Genomic DNA, 27,350 nt, shown 5'->3' on the forward strand with positions numbered 1-27,350 from the left:
GGACACACAGGGTGAGTTACAATGGAACTTAGAAAAGGGAACTAGCATGTGCATTAAATCAGGTGGATATTGACCCAGAGGGGTTGATGGTTACCTAAAAGAGGGTGGAGATGAAGCAAGTGCAGAAAGAAGGCAAATACTAGAAGGCCATCTGGAGACTGGACACTGACTTCGGCTTTCTCTTAGGCTAATGCCTAGGAGTCCCTCATGGCTCCCAGAAGTGGGACGAGTCAAGGAGCTATCCTAATGCAGGTGACAAGTGGGGATGGCAGAAGAGGGAAGGAGTGAGCAGAAGGCCTTGGTAAACATGTGGCTCCACACATTTCAGAGCCTGCCTTTGAACTGAGGTCTAGAAGATTTCTAGATCCCTTGCATAGATTACTATGGGCAGTTGGGTGTTTATGTAAGCTCAACATCACATTTGTGTATGAGATCAATTGAGTCCATAAAACCCCACATTTAACAGGTAATTGATGCTTTATTTAGCCCTAAACTACAACTTAATGCAGCTAAGACACACAGGAAACAGCTCCCACGAAGTCCAGGAGAGGACAGGACAAAAATAAGTAAATAAAAACTTGATATAATGTGATTTTAAAGAAAGCTTTTGGAGCCAACAAGCAACTATGGCAGTACTTAAAAGGGCTCGGGATCAATGTTTGTCAATAGTTTTGTATACTTTTATTTTTCATGAATATAAAGTATAGTGTTAGTAGTAGGAGTCCATTCATGCCTTAATTCTGTTTGAAAGCTAATAAACCAGAAATCTATCAGCATTCTCCCTAATAAGTAATGTCCCAGGCCTGTGACAGGTGCTTCCACTGATTTCTGAGGTGGCTGAGAGGCTACATATAACTCGAGGCCCTCCATGTTGAGTGTACAGTAGATCTTATGTATAACCATCAGCCAAAGACTGGCTGTTATTTCGGGCCACTGTCTTTGAAGACTGTCTTCTCAGCAGAGAACCAGCCCCATGACTCTGCCCAGCCCCCAAGTTACCATTTGTTTAATCAAGATAGTTGGTTTGCAAAACATTAAACAGTATTTGATGCCTAGTTAATAATTTGCATCCTCTTCATTTGTTCCGGAATCCTCGGAGACGGACATTTCCCCCACCCCCAACCCAAAGACAAATTGTATTGAGAAGGAAACTGTGTTGAGAGCCAACCACTAGGCTTTCAACCACAGAGATGTTTGCCAGGGTGTCTGATCTCCTTCTGCTGTTAATTGTTCTGGTGGGAAAGCCAGCCAATGGGGTAAGTGTTCTTTCCAAATGTCTATGGTGGAGAGACCCTGAGGTTATCAGGAAAGACCCACCCAGCTGGGCCAGGAGCAAGGAGAAACTTGGGTCGTAGGAGATTTGTGCTGCCAAGTGGAACGTGTCTATAGGGTGAGCCGGCTGCTCAATAGTCAATTCATGATGATGCATGACTGCCTGGAACTCTCTAGCCACAGGACCTCCATGAGTGTGCTCCAATAGAGGAGATGGAGACAAACCTTGGGCTGTAATCTTAGACAGATCACAAGTCCCCCTTTGAGAAGCCACAGAAAGCTACACACAGTCGGTCCCCCCCTAAATCAGCCTTTATTACTTGGTTTTCCAGTTGTCTGGGGCTGATACTAGGAGAAAGATCCCTGGGCATGGGCCTTCTAGGGAATCCTTCCCACCTCGAATTATTCTGGGAGAAGTTTTGTTTCTGTGAGCTAGATCTGGGGAGAACCTCTTTATCCACGATGGCAGCAATAGAGCAAAGAGGTTGTGGAGGGCCCTGAAGGAGGTTGTTGTGAGCCAGGAAGGGAACTTCCATGAGACTTGCTTTAGGGGCACTTGAGATTGTTTCAATGAGATGCGTCTTGGAGATGAGGGCCCCTTCTGTGTGCTGTTGGTTCCAATGGTGGCTGGACCTCTGTGGGTAAGGGGAAGGGGGCCTTCAATGGAAATGGAGCCTCCTGGGAGCTCCAAGCTGGCTGAGGCTGAGGCTGGAACCAGGGCAGGGGTCTCAGCTTGACCACGCTGTAGCTGTGGTAGCTGTGAGTTATAGGACCAGAAACAGAATTTCTCTAAGTCTGTGCTCTGCTCACCTGCCACGCACGTGCTAATCCTGACAGACTTAGGGGATGGTCATGAATCAACAAGGTCATCCATATGGCTTTCCTTAAAGGTTAGCTCTTTACAATTGAAATTTCCAGAAGGAATGCTTTCCAGAGAATGTTCCCCTTTGCGGGGGAGAGGGTGGAAAGGTGTGAGTAGGACATAGAGCCAAAACAATAGTGATCACATGTATATCTAACTAAGGACATTTTCAGCTATTTCCCATTTTAGTTCATAGAGTATCTCTGGAAGGAAGCAGGTTAAATTACAAGTCTTCTCATTAGGATGTTGTTTTTTCTTGGTTGGTTTTTGCCAGTATTAGGGCTTGAACTCAGAGCCAGGACAATCTCTCATAGCTTTTTCACTCAAAGCTAGTGTTCTATCACTTGAGCTACAGCTTCACTTCCAAATTTTGGTGGTTAATTGGAGATAAAAGTCTCACAGACTTTTCCTGCCTGGGCTGGCTTTGAATCTTGATCCTTAGATCACCGACTCCTGAGCAGCTAGGATTACAGGCATGAGTTGCTGGTGCACAGCACATCAGTATGGTTTGAAGACAACAGCACACCCCACTCTTCAACAAACTACTCCCTTGAAGCCCCACATTTGGAAAAGGTTTCCTTTTCAAGTTATGGCTATGTACACGAGAGGGCTGCAATTACATATTGATACCAAGGCCCCTGCCCCATGCCATTGCTTGATGGATGTCCATCTGGGGAAAGACCTAGACAAAATGTCAGTCAGAAAGACCAAAACCGAAAGTTTGTGACCAGGAAAAGGGTTGATATAAAAGAACAATGTTTCCTCTGCCCCCCCCAAGATCTCTTTTTCCTGCCAGTCCCAGTGACATGTTTTTAGGGTTAGCAGTGAAATTATAAGTCAACAATGGATAAAAGAGGAAAAAATATAAGAGAGACAGACTTCAGGCAATGAGTTTCATCAGTTCTACAGAGAGGAATCCGGGCTTTAGAATGTTTTCTTACCCAGGTATGAGCCAAACAGGTGGTCAAGAAGGTGGCGCATGCGTGGGCAACCTGCTCGGATGTAGTAGAGAGTAAAAGGCATTATGGGAGGCAGAAGACAGAGCCACATGACCAGTTTATCAGGGGTGACCTCTCCAACCTATGTAGTTGAAAGTAATAACCAACTGCTACCAAACCATGAGGACTCCTAGGAGCAAGGACTGAGCCATCATCCCTGATGGAGCCTAAGAAGTACATATTGTCATTGCTCCCTTTTTTCCAGAACTGGGCCAGATAGGGGGCCCAGCTCATGTAGCTTAGAAGTGATAGAACTGAGCTGTATACCACAGGTCCAGGGCCCTGGTAAAGCATGAAAAAAAATCACTTGGTCCACTGTGTTCCCTTCAGGAGAATGTTTCTTCCAGAAGGCCCAGAAGGCTCTTAGACCAGAGTCCTGTTTGCTAAGTAGAGGGTGAGAGATTCCACGTGTCTCTGAAATTCGCTGTCTGTGATCACTATGCTTTGGAAAGACTAAAGTGCATCCCCAAGATTTTACACCATGAGGGTAAACATTGTGCAGATTTCTCCTTGGGACCCCCTATCCTGCAGATTTTTGTTTTGACATCTACTAGTCAGAGATACAAGTCAAATATCGTTGCCATGAAAACCAGGGCATCCTTCATACGCCCCTCCTGTTCTGCCTCAATTGGATTTTCCCTACCTGTCATACGCATAGTTTTGAGGGTCTGTCACCAGCGTGACTGTGTATTGTCATCCTTCCTCTCCAGATTAGAAAGAAGCCCAGAAATGTTAAACTAACTTGTCAGCCAGGGCCACCACACAGGTCTGTCCAAGTCATCACCCTCACAGAAGCGCCACTCAACTACAAAAAAGACAGGAACTATCTTAGAAATCTCTTCCGCTGTAGTTCTTAGGAATGATTTGGGACACGCTGAGCTTGGCTGCATTGGAATTTGACCTTTTCTGGGGTCAGGAGGGAGGACAATGCTTGTCGGGGCTGCCCTGCTTGTCTCTGCCCATCTCCAGAGAGGAACAAAGAGAATGGCTTCTCCAATTACCAACTTACAATTAAAACACTTGTTTGCTCACATTTCTGGGCTGTTTAAACCCTGGGGTCTTCTTCCCTATAGAGCCCCCCAAAATGGTCATGTAGACCAGAGGTTACAAGTGGGCAATTTGCTGTACATTGGGCTTACAACTGAGTTTTCCTTGGCAGGTTGAAGGTCAGCCTGCAGAATCTGTCCCTTTTCTTTCAGGTGCCTGGCAGCATTTGAAAATCAACACATTTCATAGAAAGGCATACATCTCCTAGCTGTTTTGTTTTGTTTAAAGCAGACATTCTGGTAACACTGGGTACATTACATACGTGAGGAGAGGAGAGGGGAGGGGAGAGGAGAAGGGATGAGAGGAGAGGGGAGTGGAGGAGAGGAGAAGGAAGGAGAGGGGAGGGGAGGAGAAGAGAAGGGATGAGAGAAGAGGAGAGGAGAAGAGAAGGGAGGGGAGGGGAGAAGAGGAGAGGAGAGGAGAAGGGGGTGGAGGGGAGGGGAGAGGAGAAGGGATGAGAGGAGAGGGGAGTGGAGGAGAGGAGAAGGAAGCAGAGGGGAGGGGAGGAGAAGAGAAGGGATGAGAGAAGAGGAGAGGAGAAGAGAAGGGAGGGGAGGGGAGGAGAGGAGAGGAGAGGAGAGGAGAAGGGGGTGGAGGGGAGGGGAGAGGAGAAGGGAGGAGAGGAGAGGAGAGGAGAAGGGGGTGGAGGGGAGGGGAGAGGAGAAGGGAGGAGAGGAGAGGAGAGGAGAAGGGAGGAGAAAGGAGGGGAGGAGAGGAGAGGAGAGGAGAGAAGAGGAGAAGGGGGTGGAAGGGGGGGAGAGGAGAAGGGAGGAGAGGAGAGGAGAAGGGAGGGGAGGGGAGGAAAGGAGAAGGAAGGAGAGGGGAGGGGAGGAGAGGAGAGGAGAGAGGATTATCAATCTCAGTATCTGACTGAATTAAACACCCAAATACACAAGGGCCCCAAGACATAAGATGTGAACCACCCCCTAAAGAGCTTTAGCACCCTAAAACCCAGTGTCTTTGACGCTAGCAGAGGCAGGGAGAGGGTGCACCTCTCCTCTGTAATGCACACAAGAGTCTTCTGGAAAAGGGAAGGATTGAATTTCACTTCAACTTCTCAGAGATTTTTTTTTTTCCAACTGATCGCAAGCACAAGTCCAACTCATTAGCTCTGGCATCGTACACTGGTATTTAGGGAAATCAGGTCGCAGAAAATCACATGTGTGTATAGGCACAGTTATATTTATATTCCAAATTCATTAGGGTCTCCTAAATGCAAAAGCAATTCTGCTGTCACAGAGAAAACAGCATGGCAGAATATTCGGCAGCCGGGATTTTGAATAAAACATGCTTTTTCTTCATAATTAATATAACAAGGTTTGCTGGCTTAGGGCTTGGCAAAGATCCCAGAGAAAATAGTTGCAGGAGGGGGTGGGTATGACGTGACGGTGACCCAACAAACAAGTTCCAGCAAGACTTTGTGCTGACAAGTTCTCTAGTATCAAGGGGCACTGAGCCATCTCAAGACAAAACAGCACAGAACAAAACAAACCCCAGAAACACACACCTCAACAATCGTGGCTAATAATTGCACTAAGAGCAGCAGTCATTTATTAAGCTTTTGCTACATACTTTATGTTTTCATTCTCATTTAAGCTCCCCAAGAAGCCAATGAGGTAGAGACCAATGTCACGCCGAGGTCACTGATAAGTTGCAGATAATTGGCCCAAGATGGCACCCATGGCAGGTCACAGAGCTCACATTCAAATTCATCTGCCCAAAGTCAGCTTCTGTTCTCTGAGCTGTAGAAGGTCCTACCACACCCTGCCCAAGAACTGATTTCTCTTGGAGTTCCTGCTCCACCCCGGAAGCCTTACTTTCTGACACCGGAAGGATTAGTGTTGCCAAACTTTCAAAACTTCAGTTGTGAGAGTTAATCCATCTTAGGAACTTTCACCACCGCCCAATCTTTTCCTAAATGCTTTGTTACCTAGACTCACCTTTTTTTCATCTATCCTCATTTAAAAAAAAAATAAAACCTTAGCATTGTCTTTATGGATGGAGAAGGAACATAAAAGCCATGTCACTGAGTCCTGGGAAAGGATTGGGAGAGCTTCCAGAAAGCTCTGGAAGGGGATGGATGCTAGTTCCACTGTCACTGAGCATTACCTAATGCAGCTCGGGTACCAGCAGTAGCTCACATGTCTCAGCAGGGAAGAACAGAATGTACTCAGCTTCCCCGGTGGGAAGTTAGTTCTTTGCTGAGACCCTGGGTTGTTTGCTGAGGCAAAAGATTAATGGAAGATTCTTATACATATGGTAGGCTTCAGACTTGGCCTGACATTTTGTTTGGTTTGCTCATTGGTCTTCCAAATGGCCTCCTAGTTCATTATCACACCCAGAAATGAGGGTGTATCTTATTCCAGCCTCTCTTGCAAGGCTTCACCATCAAACCTTCAACCCCACTCCCTCTCCTGCCCAAGCCCATTGACCAAAGCCCTTAGCGTGATCTACTACAAATGCTATGTGTTGTTACCAAATGACCTCAAATGAACCATCAGCTCAGGCAAGGAAATTCTTACTTTCACAACTGAGGAATCCAAGGCAAGAAGTCATTTAACAGCCACCCAGGCGCTAGGATCAGTCCTGAGTCTCCTTAACCGGGAGCTTCATGCCTAAGAGACGGTGGCATAATCCAGGAATAGCCAAGAGCAGAATCACCTGGCATTGGTTTACCATGTATGTTCTGGCATCAGCCATCTAGGAGGGGCGGAGCCAATTGGAACCACGGGCTGTTTGATCTCCTTTGAAACCAAAGAAGGGATGGGCGAGAAGTGAGCCGTGGCCTGGGTGCCTTTTGAGTGGTTTGTTCAGGTGTACGTGGCCACGGTGGATTGATTGAGGTCACGTGTATGCCTTCCTCGACTGTCACTGGACCCAAAGGGCCTTCTAAGCTGAGCCCCGGAGCGTCCAGAGGAGACTTTCTATAAAGTCTTTCAAGAATAAGAGCCTCTGTTGAGCTGCACAGCCTCCTCTGCCATCCATTTCTTCCCTGTAGATTTTGCATATTCCACTCCCTCATACTCCCTCCTTAGATCCAGTAGTTGTCACAGCTGAATTATTTGGGGCAACTTAATCTCTGCAAACCTTAGTTTCCTCACCTCTAAAATGGATATAGTTACAATGCTTTAAGTTATCAAGTATTGTATACAATGAAGACAACATGCATATCAAACATTTCAACATTTAGCCAAGTCCCAAACTCATCACCAGCTCTTTATATGAACAGAAAAACTGAAAGTGAGGCTCAAGCGGAGAGTACCTTCCTAGCAAGTATGAGGCCCTGAGTTCAAAGCCCAGGACTGTCAACCAATTGAATATTTCTTGCCTTTCCCCGCTTCTTTCTAGATAGCTCCTCCTCCCTTTCCTTTCCCCTTTCTCTTATTCCTTCTCTTCATCCCTCCTTCTTCCTCTTCCTTTCTCCTCCCTCTCTTCCTCCCATCTTTCTACCACCACCACCACCACCCCCCAATGCCAGGCGAAAGGGGGCAATCTGGGCCCATCCATCCACTTTCTACCACAGTTCAGGACAGTGTCAGGAATCCAGCTGTTTGGGTCACACGTCTGATACCCAGACACTGAGCCTGTTTAGAGGGCTGCTGGCTTCCACACTGCACCATAGCCTCTGTGTGATGGACACAGAGTCAGAAACGAGTGACAAGCCCATGAGACACAGCTGGGCAGCCTTGGCAGCCTCCCTGTGCGCTGGGACATTCTCAAGAGCCAGCTCTGTTCTGGTCCACAGCTAGGCAGGGCACGTCTGCCACCTGCTGGCCATGAGAGGTGCAGCAGCGACCCACTTCTCAAAAGTTGTTAAAGAAAAAAAAGACAATGAAACAAAACATGGGCACTGGAGCTGTGTACAGAAGAAGCAAACATGCCAAGCTACCTAGACAGATGCGGGTACAGGGAAGATGCTAGTGAGCTCTGATTTCTCACATCTAATCCACAAAATGGAAACCTAACCAGTGTGAAAACTACCATTTTCTCAGTCAGAGGTCTGTGAAACTTTATCCATGAATGACAGAGAATAAAACTCTGAGCTAGCCTCGCTCTGTCACAATAATTCTGCCATGGTAACACGAAAGCACCATAAAATATGTAAATAAATAATGGAAGGGCACATGAATGGGAGGAGGAAGGGTGAGCAAAGGCAATCATTACAATCAATCAATGTACACTATGTAATTTGACAGTAAGGATGGGAAAGGGAATCATTTTTCTATACATTTATACTTCTTATGAAACCTGATCAGATTACTGCTTTTCTTGAGGACAGAGTCTGATGTGCCAGACAGATGACACGCAAATAAATTTATATGAAACCATGTACTATAATAAGAACAATGGAGGGAATGAACAGATATCGTTACAAGACAATGAGGGTGAGTGTCATAGTGATAGGGTAAGGTCTCCTTGGGAAGGGGACATTTAAAGTGAGTCTTAGGGAAGATCATGGAGGAAGCTGTCTGACAGGGAGAAGGGAGAGGGCATAGGAGGGTTCTAGGTGTCAGCGGGTGCTTGCATGTTAATCCAAGAACAATGGCAAGTATCTGGGGGAGTTTTAAGCATTTGCCCATTTCTGATCCCCCAAGAGCTGTCACCCAAAGAAATCACTCAGAGTTGAGTATAAACACTTTACCTGTAACCTGTGAGTTTGGATTTTCTCCTCTGTGAAGAAGGCTAAGTTTAATGAGATTGTTATAAGATTATAATGTGGCCATGTACAACACAGCAGGGCAGGCAATGGGCACTGCACCCAGGAAGCTGCAATCTAACAAATGTGTGCAGAGGAAGGTCCATGGGGCCATGTGCAAGAGCCACTTGAACCCCATCCTTCCTGACGCAGGCTTTCTCAGAAAGCTCCCATCGCGCTTGCGCTTGGGATAAGCTGGAGGAGGCGTCCACCATCTTGACCCGGCCAGGCCCTTGCTCAAGGTGTCTGTTCTGTGTTACTTTTTCAGTTCTCCCTGATGCCTTACCTTGAACACCTGGACCCAGGTGAGTGTGCCTATCAATTGGACTTCTGATCCCCCATGGGCTGGCTCTGGTGTGGAGGTAGGGGCCCCAGCAGGGAAGGGTTAGAAGGACCATGTGTGTCACCGATGCCCTTGAGAATTTGCCCAGAAATGCTGCATGCATACAGTGCTTCGCACAATTTTAAGTTGCCTTGGGACACTCCTGAGGACCTGTTTCTGGACCTCAAGGGCAAAACTACTGATTTTACAGAGAATGAAATGGAGGCCCAAAGAAGGCAGCTTGTTTGTGTCCCTCAGAGGCTGAGATGAGCTGGAAACGCTAAGGGAAGCAGGGCTGTGACTGAGCAAAGGAGGGGCTCTCCTGTTTCCTTGGTGCAAAGCCTCCACGTGATTTTGCTTTCATGGCAGCTGCCGCCATTTTCCTCTGCCTGGTCCTTTGCCTTCTCAGGTCCAATGTTTTCCCCCTTCCAGTGGTCCCCACCCCCTTCCAGACATGCTCAGTCTCTCCCCAGACTCACTCGGTCCCATCCATTCCTCTGCCTGGTGCCCATGGCCAGGCTGGGCTGAGCAGGGCTGACACCTCCCATGGGTAGGGGGCCTAGGCTACTCACCCCTATTAGAACAGAGCCAGGCAGACTGCAGCCCCCGGTGAGAAGTGGTGTGTGGACACATCACCGTCGGACTGCATTGTGGCAGGAGGGGGTCACTGGGCTGTGATGGAATTTGTGACTTGAGACCACAGTGAGGTGCGAGAACACCACGCTCATGCCCGCAGGCAATCTGCTTCTTGGCTTGATCTTGCTGGAGACTGTGTGGAGAGGGCTTTCCTGGAGCAGAAGGTACCCAGATCTCAGGCCCACGGAGTGGTGGAGAAGGTGACCACCAAACAACAAAGACTGTGCCCATCTCCCCACACAGGAGATACATAGCCAGCAGGCCTGCAGAAGCGCACTTCCAAAGCCAGCTTGGCTGTGCCTGGCTCCACAGGCTATGCCTGTCCGTCAGCTGTCCTGCCGTCTGCCAGCCAACCTCTCTGCTACACTTGCCCTGCCAAGCCAGATTGGAAGCGTCAAATGCAGGCCGACAAGGCTGGGGTTTGGGGAGGTCCTGGGAGGATCTGTCTGTGCCATGGTGATGGATGAGGCCCACAGGGATGACATTCTGAGGATTTTTGTTCCGTTCCACACATCTGGCAGGCTCTTTAACCAGAGCAGCTGCAAAGTCCCCATTGCAGGAACTCTGAGCTTTTTCTGAGAGAGACTGCACATGTACCACAGTAATCCTGGCAGAGGGGCATGGAGCACGTGCTAAAGTGTGTGTTACTTCCCGAAAGCCGAAACTCCCTGAGTTTCGGCAACACAGATCCACCCATGGTTCCAGGCTCATGAAAAGAGACTCGTGACACGGAGTTAGGTAGGGTGAGATCCCACACTCCTCTGCTTGAGTGTTTCCTGAGATGTAGAATAGGAATGGTGAGCTCCATGCAGGTTTGAGAGTTAAGGAAGATTGTGTTCAAGCGCATCTATGAGGTGTAGTGTCCGACACAATTGCAACTATGCAATGTATACTCGTCTGTTATTATAATTATTTGGGCTCATTAAGCATATTTTCACCATTCTTATAGTTTCTAGAGAAAGACTCTGTTAAATAGAAAATTTCACAAGGGTTTTATTTTTATACCAGACAGACACTCCTTTTTTCCCCCAAATTCTCTCCTTTTTTATAGCTCAGGGGGAAAAACAAAGTCTCCAGTCATCTGAATTTGAACCCAGTGTCATTTCTACAGTCTACCAATGGGAATAGATCTCGTGTCTAGCAGCAATCCCTCTCTCCACAGGAAAGCATTTGGACAAGTTTCTAGATTCCTACAGAACTCAGGCATTTTTTTTTTTAAGTCAGGAGATACTATGACCCAAAGCCACAGGTTTCTTCCCTGAGTTCCCCATTCATTCTGCTTTAACATCTGTCTCCAGTGCCTTCTAGCACCTGACATAGTATTTGGCCATTGTAGATGTATACATGGTAGATGTACACATGGTAGATGTACACATGGTTGTTTTGTTGTTATTGCTGCTGTTGTTTTTTTTAAATTTAATTTAATTTTATTTGTGAACATACTGTACAGAGGGGCTACAATTACATGGGCAGGATAATGCGTACATTTCTTACCAAGCATTGCAGCCTCCTCCTTTGGTTTACCCTTCATATCCCTTCCCAGCCTCCCCCCTCCCCCCCAATCCCAATCCTTCTCCTTCCCCCCCTTCCCCCCCCCCCCCATGCACCTGTTGTTTTGACAGTCCTGGAGCGGGAACTCGGGGCCTGGGCTTTTTTGGCTCAAGATTAGCTAGCTGTGGCTCCAGTGTTGGAGTCTCATGGACTTCCCTACCCAGGCTGGCTTTGAACTGTCATCCTCAAATCTTATCCTCTTGAGTAGCTACGATTATAGCCTGGAGCCACCAGCACCTGGCTGGACATGTGATTTTTACATAGAGAGTCAGATTAAAGGCCTACATTAAGGGGGGGAAAAACCCATAAGATTTAAGTCTAGGAGTAGAGAAACACAGCTATCATGCATCTCTAAGACATGGGACAATCTCCAGAAGTTATCAAGGGCTTTGGTACCATCCTCACATAACCTCCAGGTGATGGCTTCATCTGTCCTGGTAATATGGAACCACTAAGCAATGCTGGATATCAAGAGTTCAACCAAGGGCCTTGGGCCCTAGCAAACAGGAGGGACTGACTCTCTTGCTCAGTAGGAATGTGATTTGCAGCTTAAGCATTTTATTTCCTCTTCAGCATCACAGAAAGATGGGCAGGCCTTGTGAAGTAGGCTGGATTCAAGTCCAAATCCATCAACAGACATTTTAGCCATCCTTCCCTCCCCCCTCCCCCTCCATGCCTGGAAAATTCACACCATCCCATCTACATAAGAATCCTGTTTCCCTACCAATTACCTCCACTGAGGGCATTCCTAATGGTCTAGTCAAGGTCAGACAGGCTGACTCCTCCCCAAACCCCTAGGAGGGGTGGGAAGAGTTCTAGAAGCAACCTAAAGGGCTCTTATCTCTAAATAACTATTGGGAAAACAAAAACAAGTTCCCCAAAGAAATAATAAGTGAGGTAATCGTGTCACCGTCTCTCCCTCAAATGTCAGTTTGAAATCTTTTATGACAAAACTCAGAAAAACATTTTCCCCCCCACACTGTCTCCCTGTCTTCCTTGGCTTTATTGTGCTACTTGGAAAGGAACGTTATTTGCTCCGGGGGAAGACAATGGCCTTATCTTCAACCCAGATCCTCATCCCTAGAAAAGTAGCCTCCTCTGGGAACATTTTCGTCGTGGGGGAAAAGCAGCTCAAGAGAAATAATGAGCAAGCCAAGGGAGTCTTGACTTGACACTGTGATAAATGAGGTGAAACTTTGCCAAGGACCAGATTCAAAAAAAAAAGAAAGAAAGAAAGACAGAACGAAAGAAAAAGATAGTTCCATTTTAATGGGAAATATAAAACAGCCATTGTGCATAAGTCGATTTTTCAAAAGCCAAAGAGATAAAGACTATATCAGAATAATGGGGAGATGCATGAGATAATGTGCTTGATAATCAGGCTTAGGTAAAGTGCGCTTCTCTATGCCATCAGCTGCCTCTGTCGGATCCCCTTTCAAGTGGTACATCTGCACTGGCTCCTGCCTCTTTGCCATATGCATCTCTGGATGGCTTCAGCGTGGCATACTCTCATCAGCTGGAAACAGGCAAATGAACACAGTTTTCTTCAACTCCCAAAGTTCTTTCTACAAGCCATGGAGCTACCAGCATCTTCCAAGACCCCAGACAAAGAGCTCCAGATCCAGTCTCACATGCACCTGCATTTTCCAAAGTGTAGTCTTCATCTAGCATGAGATTTCCAGCTGTAAGCAATCCTGAACACTGCCTTCTCTTTTGCTAGGCAAGATCTAGGACCCTGCTTCTCAGAGCTGAATTTGGGTGATCTCTCAGTAGCAGGCTCGGCCTATCAGTGTGGAGAGGTGAGCAGCCTTTCCCAGGAGTATGTGTGTGTATTCAAGGCAACATTGAAACAGTAGAGCATGGGAGTTGAGCTAGTAAAAATTAGTGGTTATTTGCAGACCATCTGCCTTAATTTAAATCCGGTTGTATATTAGCTACGTGACCTTGGGCCAGTTAGTTAATCTCTTTTATCCTCAAGTTTCTCAACTTAAAAACAGAGAAGAGAATAGTCCTCCTAGATTTTCTTATGAGGAAAAAATCAGATGGTACATGCTTATCACAGGGCTGGGCACATAAAGCTGTTCTAATGACTCAATCAATACAGCTTGGGAAGATTTTGATGCCGGAAACAAAAGGAAAGCTACACGTTTTTGCTTTTTTTTTTTTTTTTTTTTTTTTTTTTTTACTGCACCAAGTTGATAAGTTCTCACTGAGAAAACCTCGGTACAGAAACATTCAACAAGACAGTCAAGGGATGTGGGAGCTGACTCTGCTAGACCCCACATAGAGATCTGCTGGAGGCCTCAGTCCGCTTCCCGCTGTTCAGATGAGAAAACCAAAGAACAGTGTGGGCTGATCCAAGGCCACGGCTGATGGAGAGCCAGGACCTGGCTTTTCCCCATTGCAAATCAGGTAGCCTTAACTTTAGCAAATTCCAACACTGGCTTTGCTGGATTCCTGGGTGAAGATCATTGCCCTTCCCAAGTACCCCTATTAGCAGGAAGAGCTGGGGTGGGGGGGGACTCACAATTCTTCCTGGAGGATTGTGAACTCCCTGGGGGCAAAGTTGCTCAACTAAGTAAAGTGCTGACTTCTTTAAGTCTTACAGCTAGGGTTTCTTGTGTCCTGTTCCCACCCCCTGCAGATTGGACTCCTGACTACTATTACGATAGCTTTGAGCAGTCCAACCCTGAAGAGGCCTCCACCACCTCACCAACCCCTGAGAACCCTGGCTGGTACTATGCAGATGATGGTGGGTACCAAATCGGATGCCTGAGGGGAATTAATAAGGGACCATATGCAAGGGCTTCTCTCCCCTCCTCTCTGACCAGCATATCATAAATATGCTAGTCAGAAAAATCTAAATCTAGATTTAGATTTAGATTGCCTTTTTTCCCCCAATTAGAATTGTACACTATGATAATTGAGGAGGTTCCTAAAGATCATGTCTCCTACTTTCAAATGACAGATGATGTAAAGGAGGACAAGAGAAGAACTGAGTTGGCCAAGGTCATGTAGCAAATGAATGGCTCAGCAGCCAGTTGTCCTGACACTATGAATAGGAGTAAAGTGCAAAGTCATTTCCATTTCCTTTGGTGGTACTGGGGTTTGAACTCAGGGCATTGTGCTTTCTAACAGGTGCTCTACTACGTGAATCCTACTCCTCACCCACTTTTGATTTAGTCATTTGGGGGAGAAGGTCTCTTGCATTTGTCCAGAGCTGATCCTGGACTGAGATCTTCCTACCTACTCCTCCCCTATAGCAGATGTGTTACCACACCTGGCTTGCTAGTTCCGATGAGAGGGCCCATTAACTTTTGGGCTGTACTGACTTCAAACTTTAATCCTCTGTACTTCCCAAGTAGCTAGGATTACAGATGTGAGCCACTGCACCCAGCTCTCACTTCCAATTTTTTTCATCTCAATTTAAATGTTAGTTAGCATGGAGCCTTGGCCTGTTGCATTCACAAGTTTGGCTTTAAGGACTTTCTATCTCTGTTCTGGCTTTCATTGTTCACTCTTCGGAAGCTTTTCACAGTCATTCAGGAATGTGTGTAGTGTGTGTACTCACACATGTATGCTCTACCATACTTGTTTTTGTTTTGTGGTTTCCTAACCCAAGCAATGGGACAGAAAAGGAATAAGAATCTGGTCCAAGCAAAGCCATGTGACAACGCCAGGAGAAGGCATAGAAAGCACTTAGCAGCTAGAATAAAAGCTGTGTAACTGAGCAAAGTGGCCTGGAAGGCAGGGCCAAGATTCAGGGCACCAGGGGAACATCAGAAAGAACCATCAAAACAAGAGCCGGGCCCAGGGATCCTAGTTCCTGAACCAAAGAACAATGCATGTGAACAGAAGGATAAAGAATTCCCCAAGGGAAGATCCATTCAGACAACCATGAAAAGCCAAAGGCACAGATGAAATATGACAAAAATCTAACTGAACAAGGAGTTGAAGAAAGATGAAGGCCACCGGGTCACTTCCTCCTCGCCGTCAATTCTTCTGTCACCCTCTTGCCTTTGGTCTTCTCTCCTGATGTTCAGAAAGCTTGTGTTTCATGAGGGGTGGGTTTTCTTTCCCCATTCCTGACCTCCACCCCTGGGCACTGGAAGAAGGGGAGGTCTTCCACTTGTGAAATGCCTTCAGCATCAGAGACAGCCCCTGTGGCTCTCCCAGCGAGATGGGAGGAGAATAACACTCAAGAGGGGCACAGGGACTTTCTCAATGAGAAAGGCCCTGTCCAAGCAGGCTGAGGGGACAGACTCACGATTGTTCTTCACCTCTCTTCTTACACACCTGAACCCCTCTCCCTGGTTGTACAGTGGCAGCTTCCCTTGCAAGCCCTCCCCCTCCCCTTTGACCAATCACTGGTTCTGTAGTCCCCCTCAATGAGAAGTGAGGACTGTCATTGGCTGTTCCTACTGACCCTGACTTCCTTGTACCTTAGACCCGTGCCAGCCCAACCCCTGCAAACACGGTGGCGACTGTGTCATCAGCGGGGATACCTTCACCTGCACCTGCCCAGCCCCCTTCTCTGGGAACAGGTGTCAGAATGGTGAGTGTGTCTTCTCTAGACTCAGAGATTAAAGAAGAAGCTATGAAAGAAGAAGCTATTCTTCTGCTACTCTGGTACAGACGGGCTGAGGGATCCCAGGGGAAGGGCAAAACCTTTGGCATGATGGCTTCCTGTGTGTGCTATCATGGGCAGTATCTTGATGCTCCTTCTCCTGTGCTGGTATGGGAGGTGGGGCAGGGATGTCCATTTTGCATGTGAGAAGATTGAGACTAAAAGGGAATGTGGATTCTCACTAAGATGTGCCCCTAACTCTGGACTTCACTTTTAAAGTGTTAGGCTAACTACAACATAGAAATGTCCTCAAACAGGGCAGCAAGAAGGATTTCAGGGTACACAAGGTCCAACCTAGGTAAAAGCAAGAAAGCCTGGAGAATACAGACATACTTTTGGTCACACAAGGACATTGAGCATGAACACAGCATTTCGTTTCATCCCCTGGCTTCTCTAGAGTGTCAAAACGAGGAAGAAATATGATATCAGTTAGACAGAGGAAGTGCAGAGACTAAAAGTGCAGTTCTGTTAAAAGTATAAATAAAGTTTGTTTGTTTTTTAAAAAAAAAACTAAGATCGAGCCAGGTGCTGGTGGCTCATGCCTGTAATTCTAACTACTAAGGAGGCTCAGATCTGAGGATTGTGGTTCAAAGCCAGCCCAGGCAGGAAAGTCCGCCAGACTCTTTATCTCCAATTAACCACCAGAATACCAGAAATGGAGCTGTAGCTTGAAGTGGTAGAGAGTTAGTCTTGAGCACAAAAGCTCAGGGACAGTGCCCAGGATCTGAGTTCAAGCCTCACAACTGACAAAAAAAATTAAGATGGAAAAATAAAGATTGTGAGCACTAGAAAGAACGTAGGAAGCCCCCCTCCTGGTGAAAAGAGAAGAGATGCCTGTGTAGAAGCAGCCTGGTGTTTCAGAACCATGGACAAGGCCACAGGCCCGCCAGCCACCCCCACCCCGGCACTAGTGACCTAGGTATCCTGCTAAGTAAAATGGGCCCTCAATTAATTTCCTGTAGTCTACATCTCTGTGTCTCTCCTACAGTACAGAACAAGTGCAAGAACAACCCATGTGGCCGAGGAGAATGTCTCATGACACGGACTTCTCCCTACTACCGTTGTGCCTGTAAACACCCATACACAGGGCCAGACTGCTCCAAAGGTAAGCGGAGGGTGCCCTTCCTGTGCTAGGCTTTCTCTTTCCTAGTATATGTCTGGGGCCTCTGAATCTTAGTGTGCCGAAGTCCAGAGGTGTCTGAAGCTTATGTGACATTCAAGATGACCATTTTAACTAAGATTTAGAGCAAACAAAGGACCCCCCCCACACACACAATATCATCCCTGGAGAGTCTGATGGGAATTGACTTATCTGTGTTCCTTTCCATCCAAAAAGAATCACACCCCCCACCTCTGCTCCCTCCCTTTGGCAGTACTGGGGTTTACGCTCAGGCCTTATACTTGCTAAGGCAAGTTTGCTATGCTTTAGTTGTTATTTTTAAAATATGGGGTCTTGTGTTTTGGGGGGGCCTGACTCCTCAGATCACAGTCTCTCAGATCTTTGCCACCTGAGTAGCAAGGATTGCAGGTACTCCTTACCACACTCCCTATCCCCACAAGGCAGACCTTGAAATCTCCTTCCTTTAGAAGTTGGCACTGGTCTACTGGAATGGACCGTGTAGGGGACTTGGTTGACATTGAGTCATTGCTATGAGTTAGGCACTGTTCCACCTTCTCCCCCAAACGCCGCAAGAAATCATTTTACAGAAGAAGCAACTTGATATTCAGAGAGGATAACTGACTTTCTCATAGGCATCCAATGTCCAAGGCCAAAGTCAGGTTTCAACCTCGCTCAGACTGGCCCCAGCCTGCCTGCTCAGTCTGTGCCTTTGTTACTGCTTATGATCCTCAGCCTCTCTTTTCCTGTGGCCTCCATGTGGTTTCACCTGTGTTTGTAGCTGGGCGCTGGTGGCTCATGCCTGTAATCCTTGCTACTCAGGAGGCTGAGATCTGAGATCACGGTTCAAAGCCAGCACAGGCACGGAAGTCCGTGAGATTCTTATCTCCAATAAACCACCAGAAAATCGGAAGTCGCACTGTGGCTCAAGTGGTAGAGCACTCACCTTGACCTGAAGAGCTTAAAGACAGTGCTCAGGCCGGGAGTTCAAGCCCCATAGCCACCACCACCACCAACAAAAGACTCATGTGTACATCTCCTGGAGTTCCAGTGTCCTGTCTTTCCCCCCTTGGTGTGACCCCATCTTTGGTGGAAGGATGATACCAGAACAGCACCACCCACCTCTCTTCGTCTTACTTCCTTTGTTCCAGTGCTTTCTGTGTGCAGGCCAAACCCCTGCCTGAATGGGGGTACCTGTACCAGGCATAAACGGAGGTCCAGGTTCAGCTGCTACTGTCCTGACCAGTTCAGAGGGAGATTCTGTGAAATAGGTATGGACATCTGCCGTCACTTCTTCGGAAGCCAGGTCCACAGTGAACCCTTTCCCGGTTGGGGCTAGAATGTGGTTCCAGTTAAGTTTGTGTCTGTTGCCTCACATCCAAGGGTCTACCTAGGATGTGCCTGGTCCCAGGAGGAGGAAACCATTCTCTAGAATGCAGTTGTGTAAGGCAGATCAGTGAATTAAGGTCCCACCCACCTCCTCAGCCAAGTTTTGTATTTTGGAGGTGGGTTGGCTGTGGAACATTCTAGAACCTTGTGATGATCTCTGAGGGGGATAAATATTGAGGTCCAATCCTATACTCTGCCGATAGACCCACCGAGCCTTCTTGGGAGCAGTCTGCCCTGGGCTGTCAGTTCTCACCGATTGCTCCTCTCTCGAGGTCCCGATGACTGCTATGTGGGAGATGGCTACTCCTACCGAGGCAAAGTGAGTAGGACAGTCAACCAGAACCCGTGCCTTTACTGGAACTCCCACCTCCTCTTGCAGGAGAATTACAACGTGTTTATGGAGGAAGCCGAGGCCCATGGGATTGGGGAGCACAATTTTTGCAGGTAAAAATGATCTTCCCCAGGCTCAGTCTTAGTCACCTGGTTTCTGAAACAGACTGTCGAAAAGCAGACTTCTTTCCTAGGAGATTATCATACTTAGGATAAATAAAGATCTGCTGCTGTAACAAAAAGCTCCCTATCTACCCAACTCATCCCAAGTTTGTTTATTGGTGTGGCATGTGTTGTGGGTTGTGGGAGAGGATGGGAGATTCAGTTCTACATTTTTCAAATACCAAGAAACAGCAAGAAGGGACTGAAAATGAGGGCATTGCAAACAAAACCTTAATCTAGAAGTGACACATCCTCTTCCTTCCATGATACTTCATCAGTCAGAAGCAATACCATGCATGGCCCTATGTAACTTCAAGGGAGAAGGATAGAGGAGCAAATGGCATGCGTGGTAAACTTACATTCTCTGTCACAGCATGTTTAAGTTCCCCAAGGAAGGACAAGGCTGACTAGAATTCTCCCTGCCCCTTCTCCCTTCTGACACTCTGTTGACTTCCTTTTGCCACTTTAATTTAGCCAAGGCCAGTGACTTAGATGATTTGTATATAAAGAGCAGAGGATCCCTTGCATGGGATATTGCTTACTCCAAATCCCCTTCCTGCTTATACTCACCTTGTGCTTCTCCATTCTGGAATCATTTTACAGGACTCCTGGAGCCTGTTCTCAGAGATCCCTATGTTTGAGATTCAGAGATTCAAACAGATTCTGGGTCCATTTTGCTGCTCTGATTTTTTTAAAGGAATCTTTTAGGGTCTTACTGCTTTTCCTATAATTTGATGTGTACAAGGCTTGTGAACTACCTCTCCTCTAGAGGTTAAGAATTTGCCAGAAAATTATGATCATCCTTGTACCCCGAGCTTGCTATGTTATTGAAGGATTCAAGTGGAATGTGGTCCCAGGGAAAGCCCAGGAACTCAGCATCCTCTCAACCAAAGGGCCTTTGGTGAGAATAAAAGTTGAGGTGAGGTTGAGCCCTCTAAGTCTTGACCTTGAGTTATTTTGCTCTTTGTTTTAGAAACCCCGATAGAGACCAAAAGCCCTGGTGTTTTATTAAAGTAAACAGTGAAAAGGTGAAATGGGAATACTGTGATATCTCAGCTTGCTCAGCCCCAGGTAAGCCTGTGTTTGTCCCAGGGCCCCTGGGGTGGGGAGGTGACATTCCACAGACAAATGCCACCAGCACCCTTCCCTCCTACCCACCACCTCTCCCAGTGTCAGCTTTACCAACTCCCATCTCACACCTGCTCAAATTCTCTGCAACCCTCAAGATGCTGAACGGGCCCGGGCATCTTGTCAGCTGATTCGGCCAGGTGTCTTAACTATAAGCTCATCTTCCCTGACTGCATTACTGTTCTCAGTGGTATATATCAGTTGTTTGCTGTGTGCCAGGGGCAATGTTCCTAGACATACATGGTGATTGAACATTAGCTGGGTCCCCAGGGCCTCCCAGGATCCAGGCTCATAGCCTTCCTGCCAATCTCCCTGGCCCACCTCTGTACTATCATTTGAAACAGCGTATCTTCCCGCCATTATAACCAATGGATTCCTTCCCTGGCTAGTTCCACACCCATGTCATTGCTCTTATGGCTGCTTCTGGCTACCTTCCATTCCATCTCTGCTCTCATCTACTTCCTACCATTCTTTGAAAATCAGCTCAAGTATCCTCTCCTCTAGAAAGACCTCCCTTGCTTCCCAAGTACACACATTATCTCTCCCTTCTTATAAACCCCACAGAATGGATCAAGGCTGTTCCCATACACCACTTACTTCCTCTCTCCCCCCTGTAACTCAGCTCTCTGGCAAACATTCTACCTTGATACTAGGAAAATCTTCAGATGTAGTCTGTACATCAAGGAATAGTTATGCGTTGTGTTTCTTATGTTTTTACATGTGTGTGTGTGTGTGTGTGTGTGTGTGTGTGTATGTGTGTGTGTGTATGTGTGTGTCTGTGTGTGTGGATCCTAGGCATAACATGCTGAAATAAGGAGGAAAAATGCAGCATCTTCATCACTAATTCTATGGACTTGCATTCTATTAACCACAGTATCAAAGTCTGCATGCCTGCCTGCGGGCAGTCTCTAGCTCTGCACACCCACTTGCTGTTAGACTTGAAATCACACTTTCAATGATGTCGCTCTCTGGGACTAGAGATGCCCAAGTTGCATACTTTGTCTTTCTCCAGAGGAGAGCCCGATGGAGCCATCGATCAAGCAACCAGAGTTTGATTCCTGCGGGAGGACGGAGACAGCTGAGCCAGTCAAGCGGATCTACGGAGGCTTTAAGAGCACGGCGGGCAAGCACCCGTGGCAGGCCTCCCTGCAGACCTCGATGCCACTGACCACCCCTATGCCCCAAGGCCACTTCTGTGGAGGGGCCCTGATCCATCCCTGTTGGGTGCTCACTGCTGCCCACTGCACTGAGTAGGTGGCGTACCTCAGAGGGAATAGCACTCCCATGGCTAGAAAGCTTACCCTGACCATTGCACGTATCACACGACAGTTAATACCCCTGAATCAGCTCTTGAGAGACAAGCCGAGAGAGAGAAGCAAGCCCGTCAGATTTAATAACTGCAGTACGCCCAGGGTCTATATTGCGGGTCTTTGTATGATGGCAGTTTTCAGTAACTATCCATGGAAGGGAAGAATATATTATTATTCCTTTCTCGTAAAGAAAATCTGGTCTCGGACAAGTTTAGTACCTAGTCTAACATCCTGTGAAAAGGAAGTGGGTGATTGGGATTGAGCCGAGGTCTGTCTGCTTCCTGGACATTTATCATTTTGCTCTTACCAGGGGAAAATAACTCATTCTACTGTCTGATATCATCATCAGTGAGCCTCTGGACTCAGACCTCCTCAGCTAGGCCTCCTGTGGACCTTAGAGAAGCAAGTGACTTCTGAGAGCTGTGGAGTAGCCATTTCCCCAGCTCATGGTCAGGGCGGGTCCCAGGATTTGGAGGTGGCCTTGAGTATCTCCAGTCCACCTCTGGGAACTCCAGCAGGGGTCTCCCAGGAGAAGTCAGCCACGTAGGACCTTAGCACCCTGATGAGTTTCAGATTTCATTAGCTGTCCTTTATAGCACAGTTCAGGGGAAATGGGAGGCTCCCAGGAAAAGTGATACAAAAATGCTAGCTTGTATTGAGAGACTGCTTCCACTCATCAATTCCCTCACACTATTGTATGTGGAAGCCCACCGTTCTATGAGGAAGAGGCTGCAGAGGCCAGGCAGCTCACCAGGAGGGGAGCCAGGGCATGGCTCCCAGTTCTGACACCCCAGAGCCATTTCTTGATTATTATTTTCCCCTCCCAGAATAAAAACCAGACACTTGAAAGTCGTGCTGGGGGACCAGGACCTGAAGAAGACAGAGTTCCATGAGCAGAGCTTTCAGGTGGAGAAGATCCTCAAGTACAGCCGGTACAATGAAGAAGATGAGATTCCCCACAATGATATCGGCAAGTGCCCTTTCTTGTGTCTCCCCTGCGTCTCAGCCTGGGAAGACCCTTCCACTGCTGCAAAGATGAGGGTTCACCCTAGAAGGTGCTCTTGATCACTTGGTTCCTGTGGACCCTGTAACATAGAGAACTCCTGAGCTGTTCAGTTCTTAAGAGTGTATGTGAGGGCTATGTGGACCAAAAGGCACAAGAGAAGTGCTAGGAACGCTGTACTGTGCACAGCGCTTAGCTTGAATCCCAGCTCCCCTCAAGGCCTAGCCAGGAGCTAGGTCACCTCCCTGAATCTCAGTTTTCTCTTCTAGAAGATGGGGGTGCATTAAGTGTCGTGATAAGCACCGGGGGAACACTTGGCACTTGTGGGCGCTCAGGTAGAAAGGCATTGACAGTCTTAGGTTGGTTACTGGATACAGGCCTCTCAGTCCCATTGCCTACTTCCTGGCATGTCTTCTCCCTCCCCTCCCTTCCCCTCCTCTTCCCTTCCCTCTTCTTTCTTTCTCCTTCTCCTCCCCTCCTTTCTCTTCTCTTCCTCTCATTTTTTTCTCTCCTCTCCACTCTCCTCCACTCTTCAGTCTCCTCTCCTCTTCCCTTCTATTTCCCCTCTCCTTCCTCTTCTTCTTCCCCCTCCCCTCCTCTCCTCTGCTCTCTTCTCTTCTTTCTTTCCCTCCTCTTTTCTTCCTTTTGCTTTCTTCTCTTTCTCTTCTCCTCTGTCTGTCTCTGTCTCTCTGTCTCTGTCTTTCTCTCTCTCTCTTTGCCACATACTTTTAAAAATGGATTCAAGCTGGGAACTGGTAACTCACCCCTGTAATCCTAGATACTCAGCTGAGGTCTGAGGATCATGGTTTGAAGCCAGTCCAGGCAGGAAAATCCACGAGATGCCAGTCTCCAATAAATACTCAGAAAAGGCTGGAAGTGACACTGTGGTTCAAGTGGTAGACAGCTAGCTAGCCTCGAGCAGAAGAAGCGTGGGCACAGCACCCAAGCCCTGAGTTCAAGCCCCAGGACTGGCAAAAAAAGTTAAAATTAAAATTTTTTAAAAAATGGATTGAAATTGCCTTCAAGTTAAATTATCTTTCTTGATATGATTCCCTGCATGCAGCTCTTCCACGGTGGAAGCTTAAAAACTTAAATGACAGAGTGAGCAGGTTTTCAGTCGTGGGTAGGTAAAGTGAGCTGGAGCCATGCTTCCCTAAGCAGGAGCTGAGCGCCATCCACCTTTTCTCTTTCCCCCCAGCTCTGCTCAAGCTCAAGCCAGTTGATGGTCATTGTGCTCTGGAGTCCAAATACGTGAAGACCATCTGTTTGCCTGAAGCACCCTTCCCCTCTGGGACAGAGTGCCACATCTCTGGCTGGGGGGTGACAGAAACAGGTATGTCTGGACCTCTGTTCTCCCAAGACTCAGGAGAACTCTACTGACCAGAGGAATTAAGGGCCCTTGAAATAAGTTCCTAAATACATTGTCAGCCGTGTCTGTCTCTTCATTGAGGCACTGGGTAAATCTCACCATGGGCAAGGAACATTCCTTTATCTTCCCTGAGGTCACAGTGCTCCCTGATGCCCTCCCTCAACCCTGACCTTCCTCGGGCATTGATCCCATGTCGGTGAAGACCAAGCCTCTTCATGACACTGGGAACAGAACATTGGTTTCTGGCAGACATGCATTTGTTTCTTGGCCTTGTTGCTCAAATGACTTGGTTTTAGTTTCTTACTAATCATACTTAGCTCCAAGGCTTGGAGTTCTTATGGTCACAGCAAGGTTAGACAGTTGAACACAGAGAAATTCAGCTGAGTATCTCAAGTCTTTCTCAAATATTCAAAAGCTATTTCTTGCCCCACCCTATCTTGTCCCTAATCACGGAAAGCAAGAATCACTTTGAATAGGTCTGCATTCATGCAGAATGTAAAATGGAATACACACATTTGTCAGAGGCTTTTGAGAAAGGAAATTTCTAGCTAATTGGACTTGAGGTCAACCAGACAAACTCTTTGTAGCTATCTTCATTGCAGTCTATCTAAACCTTTCCACCTCTATTCTGCTCCATGTGGTCTGCTCAACGTGGTCATGACTTCATTGGGAAATCTTACAGAGCCTTGGGTTAGAATGATTTTATTTTTTCACAAATAGTTCTCTAAGACTATCTTCAAAGATAACATTTTCTTTCCTTTTGTGGTATTCAGCAGGCCTCCAGCATGCTAGACAAGTGCTTTAACACTTGATCTAGGAGTGTGGGAACATCTGGGTTATGTGCTACATAAGGCCCAATAAATCATTTGGTACAGGACAAGACAGACATACAGGCTTCTTGCGTTCTTCTCATTGGTTGCCAGCAGCTATCTTCTTGTATTGGTAATTTTGTGTGGCCTGTAATCAATGTTATAAATATCCAAATGGCCCTTGGTAGAAAAAGAAGTCTATCCCTGAGTCTTGAGCAATATCTCTAGCCCTTTAGAATTTTATTTTTTGAGATGAGGTCTTGCTTATTTTGTCTCAGATGATCTCAAAGTCATGCTCTTCCTGCCTCTACCTACTTTATAGCTGGGTTTACTAGTGTGAGCCACCATATCTTTAATGGGAGAAGGATATCTTCTGTGGGAAACAGGTAATTTAATGCACCAGGACACTTAACCAACCTATCCATCTCCCATCCATCCATTCATCCATCCATCCAATCCAGAATCTACCTCTCAGGTCTTCTGCTAAAGACACCATCCCTGTTTTCCCAGAGCATATGGTCTAGTTGGGAGACAGAAATGGGAGTAAGTAACTGATCTTGGTGATAGGGCAGCTGTGCAGAAGATCTGCACCAGCATGATACATACAGGCTGGAGGAAGGATTCCCAATGCTGGAAGATGGGCTTTTCTACCATTTCCTGGGGGAGGGGGGGCTTCCTTAGGTGAGAGCCAGTGGCCTTTTTCTTACTACTGTTGACTTCAGGTTGGGTAGGTACCACTCTGATGCCCAAGGTAGTGACTTTTTTTTTTTTTTTAACTACACAGGGGATGGCTCCCGTCAACTCTTGGATGCCAAAGTCAAGTTGATTGCCAACAAGCTGTGCAATTCTCGCCAACTCTATGACCACATGATTGATGACAGTATGATTTGTGCAGGCAACCTCCAGAAGCCTGGTCCAGATACCTGCCAGGTCAGAGACTCCAAAGGGTAGTTGGAGGGGCAGGAGGAGAGAATGACAAGATACTATGCTAGAACAGAGACCCCTTAGACATGTAGGATGGAAGGCTCTGAGTCTACACAGCCAGGGTGACTCAGCATAGGGGTCAGGCTGCCTGCATTATCTGACTTTACTCCCACAGCATTGGTGAAGGGGAGGCCACCATCATTATCTCAGCCAATAGCAACTGGAAGTTGTGTCACCTGCCAAGCAAAGTAAAGGACCCTGAGAACTGAAAGTGGTGATCCCATTGAGTCAAGAAACAGGGCTTTGTGCACAAGGATGTAGCTCTAGCTCGGGGCTTCTCTGCTATGCCCTCTGAGACTCAGGACTGGGGATGGTGTTAGCTTCTCTCCCATGAACTCATATCATGGGAGGTACAGGAAGTCTTGTCACTGCTTTCCAGAGAAGTCCACTACCCCATCACTCCTGCTACCTGTCAGGTGTCTGGATGTAATCTGTTTCCCAGGACTAACTCCTGCCACTTGGTCCTTCAGGGTGACTCTGGAGGCCCCCTGACCTGCGAGAAGGATGGCATCTACTATGTCTACGGGATTGTGAGCTGGGGCCAGGAATGTGGGAAGAAGCCAGGAGTCTACACCCAAGTCACTAAGTTCTTAAACTGGATCAAAGTCACCATCCAAAGGGAGGCTGGCTTCTGAGGTGTTGTCCTTTGAACCTCAAAGCCTCTCCTCCTCTGCACCAGACAAGGCGGGCCCCTCCTGGGTGGCCAAGGACGCCCCCCTATGGCCTCCAGAAGGCCGCATGGCAGAGTGGGCATGCCCTGGGCAGAGGCAGGTGCTGCCAAGCCTGGGCATGGCCGCACCAACTTTTGTTCCATTTCAATCAGACTCCTTCTCCTCCCCACCCTGCCCAGGGACCCCAAAAAGGATGCAACCAATGTAAAATGTAAACGTTTGCTTCCCTCCCAACCACCGTCCTGGAAAGAAGACCAAAACACAATTTCCATTTGCTCTCAGAGTTGACATTTAATAACGACAGATCTGGGGATGGGCTGCTATGCTCTTTTAACAGCTTGCCCCCACCAAAGCCATCTAAATCACATCTCTGGCTAGCAAACTTCCACTGTGGTTTCTCTCTCAGTTCCCTCACAGCAGCAGAGCCTTCTTCCTTTTGACATGCAGAATCTCAGTGGCGTCTGGGTTCACCTGCCCATGTGGATGATCTTCAGCCTCCACTGCCTCCAGCCCCCCCTGAAGAAATTAAACATACCCCCATGTTAAGAGGCGCCTCCTTTCCCCACCTCACAAGATATACTAAGACCCCCAGATGCATGTTCACCGTGTCCCTCTCTACCCTGCCCAAGAAAAAGGAACCTCAAGGCAAAAATGAGAAAGAAGCCAAGGCAATCCCTCATTTAGACATGGCATCTTTCTTCTGAACAAAGTAGGGTTCAAAATGCAGACTGTTATCGCCAGCAAGTCCCTGACCCTTTCCGCACATGTAACGAGCTAGCAGTCAGCACAGCCCGGTCTGCCCTGGCCCGGGATTGATGTCGCTCTGGTAGGTTTGCCTCTGCAGAACTAATGGCTGTGACTTCAGAGAAAACCCTGCAGGAAGTTTAACCCACATGTCACCCACCCGGTCATCTCAGACCCATGAAATTAGGCGCCTTGCTTGAGCTGCATTTCACACTTCTTTAGAGCCGGCTGACCTTTGGCCAAAAATAAACTTTGAAAAGCAACAATGAGTTTGCCTTTCCCGTGGTTTTGCAAGGCAGAGTGGATTTGTAGCTTTCTACTCA

General features: G+C 47.4%; 2 protein-coding genes across 5 annotated transcripts in view; one reads left to right on the forward strand and one right to left on the reverse strand.

Moving 5' to 3' along the window:
- The first annotated feature begins 1,101 nt into the window (after positions 1-1,101).
- Habp2 (hyaluronan binding protein 2) lies at positions 1,102-27,293 on the forward strand. 3 transcript variants are annotated; one of them, XM_069988047.1, is made up of 13 exons: positions 1,102-1,256; positions 9,144-9,180; positions 14,029-14,136; positions 15,832-15,939; positions 17,000-17,116; positions 18,280-18,399; positions 18,790-18,961; positions 19,983-20,080; positions 21,150-21,387; positions 22,275-22,417; positions 23,649-23,783; positions 25,413-25,558; positions 26,083-27,293. In XM_069988047.1, exons 1-13 carry the CDS (start codon positions 1,191-1,193, stop codon positions 26,245-26,247), a joined length of 1,653 nt encoding a protein of 550 aa, XP_069844148.1. In that variant the 5' UTR covers positions 1,102-1,190; the 3' UTR covers positions 26,248-27,293. The 3 variants fall into 3 exon arrangements, with proteins under 3 accessions (XP_069844148.1, XP_069844150.1, XP_069844149.1); XM_069988049.1 differs by lacking the exon at positions 15,832-15,939; XM_069988048.1 differs by lacking the exon at positions 14,029-14,136.
- Nrap (nebulin related anchoring protein) overlaps positions 26,555-27,350 on the reverse strand; it is a 68,772-nt gene continuing 67,976 nt past the window's right edge. For both annotated transcript variants that reach the window (XM_069988046.1, XM_069988045.1), the window contains exon 42: positions 26,555-26,799. In XM_069988046.1, the coding sequence (XP_069844147.1) occupies positions 26,695-26,799 (105 nt within the window). In that variant the 3' untranslated portion in view covers positions 26,555-26,694. The remainder of the gene's footprint in view (positions 26,800-27,350) is intronic.

Source organism: Dipodomys merriami, unplaced genomic scaffold, assembly GCF_024711535.1.
Source record: "Dipodomys merriami isolate MVZ:Mamm:240054 unplaced genomic scaffold, mDipMer1.0.p SCAF_35, whole genome shotgun sequence".
NCBI classification, from domain to species: domain Eukaryota; kingdom Metazoa; phylum Chordata; class Mammalia; order Rodentia; family Heteromyidae; genus Dipodomys; species Dipodomys merriami.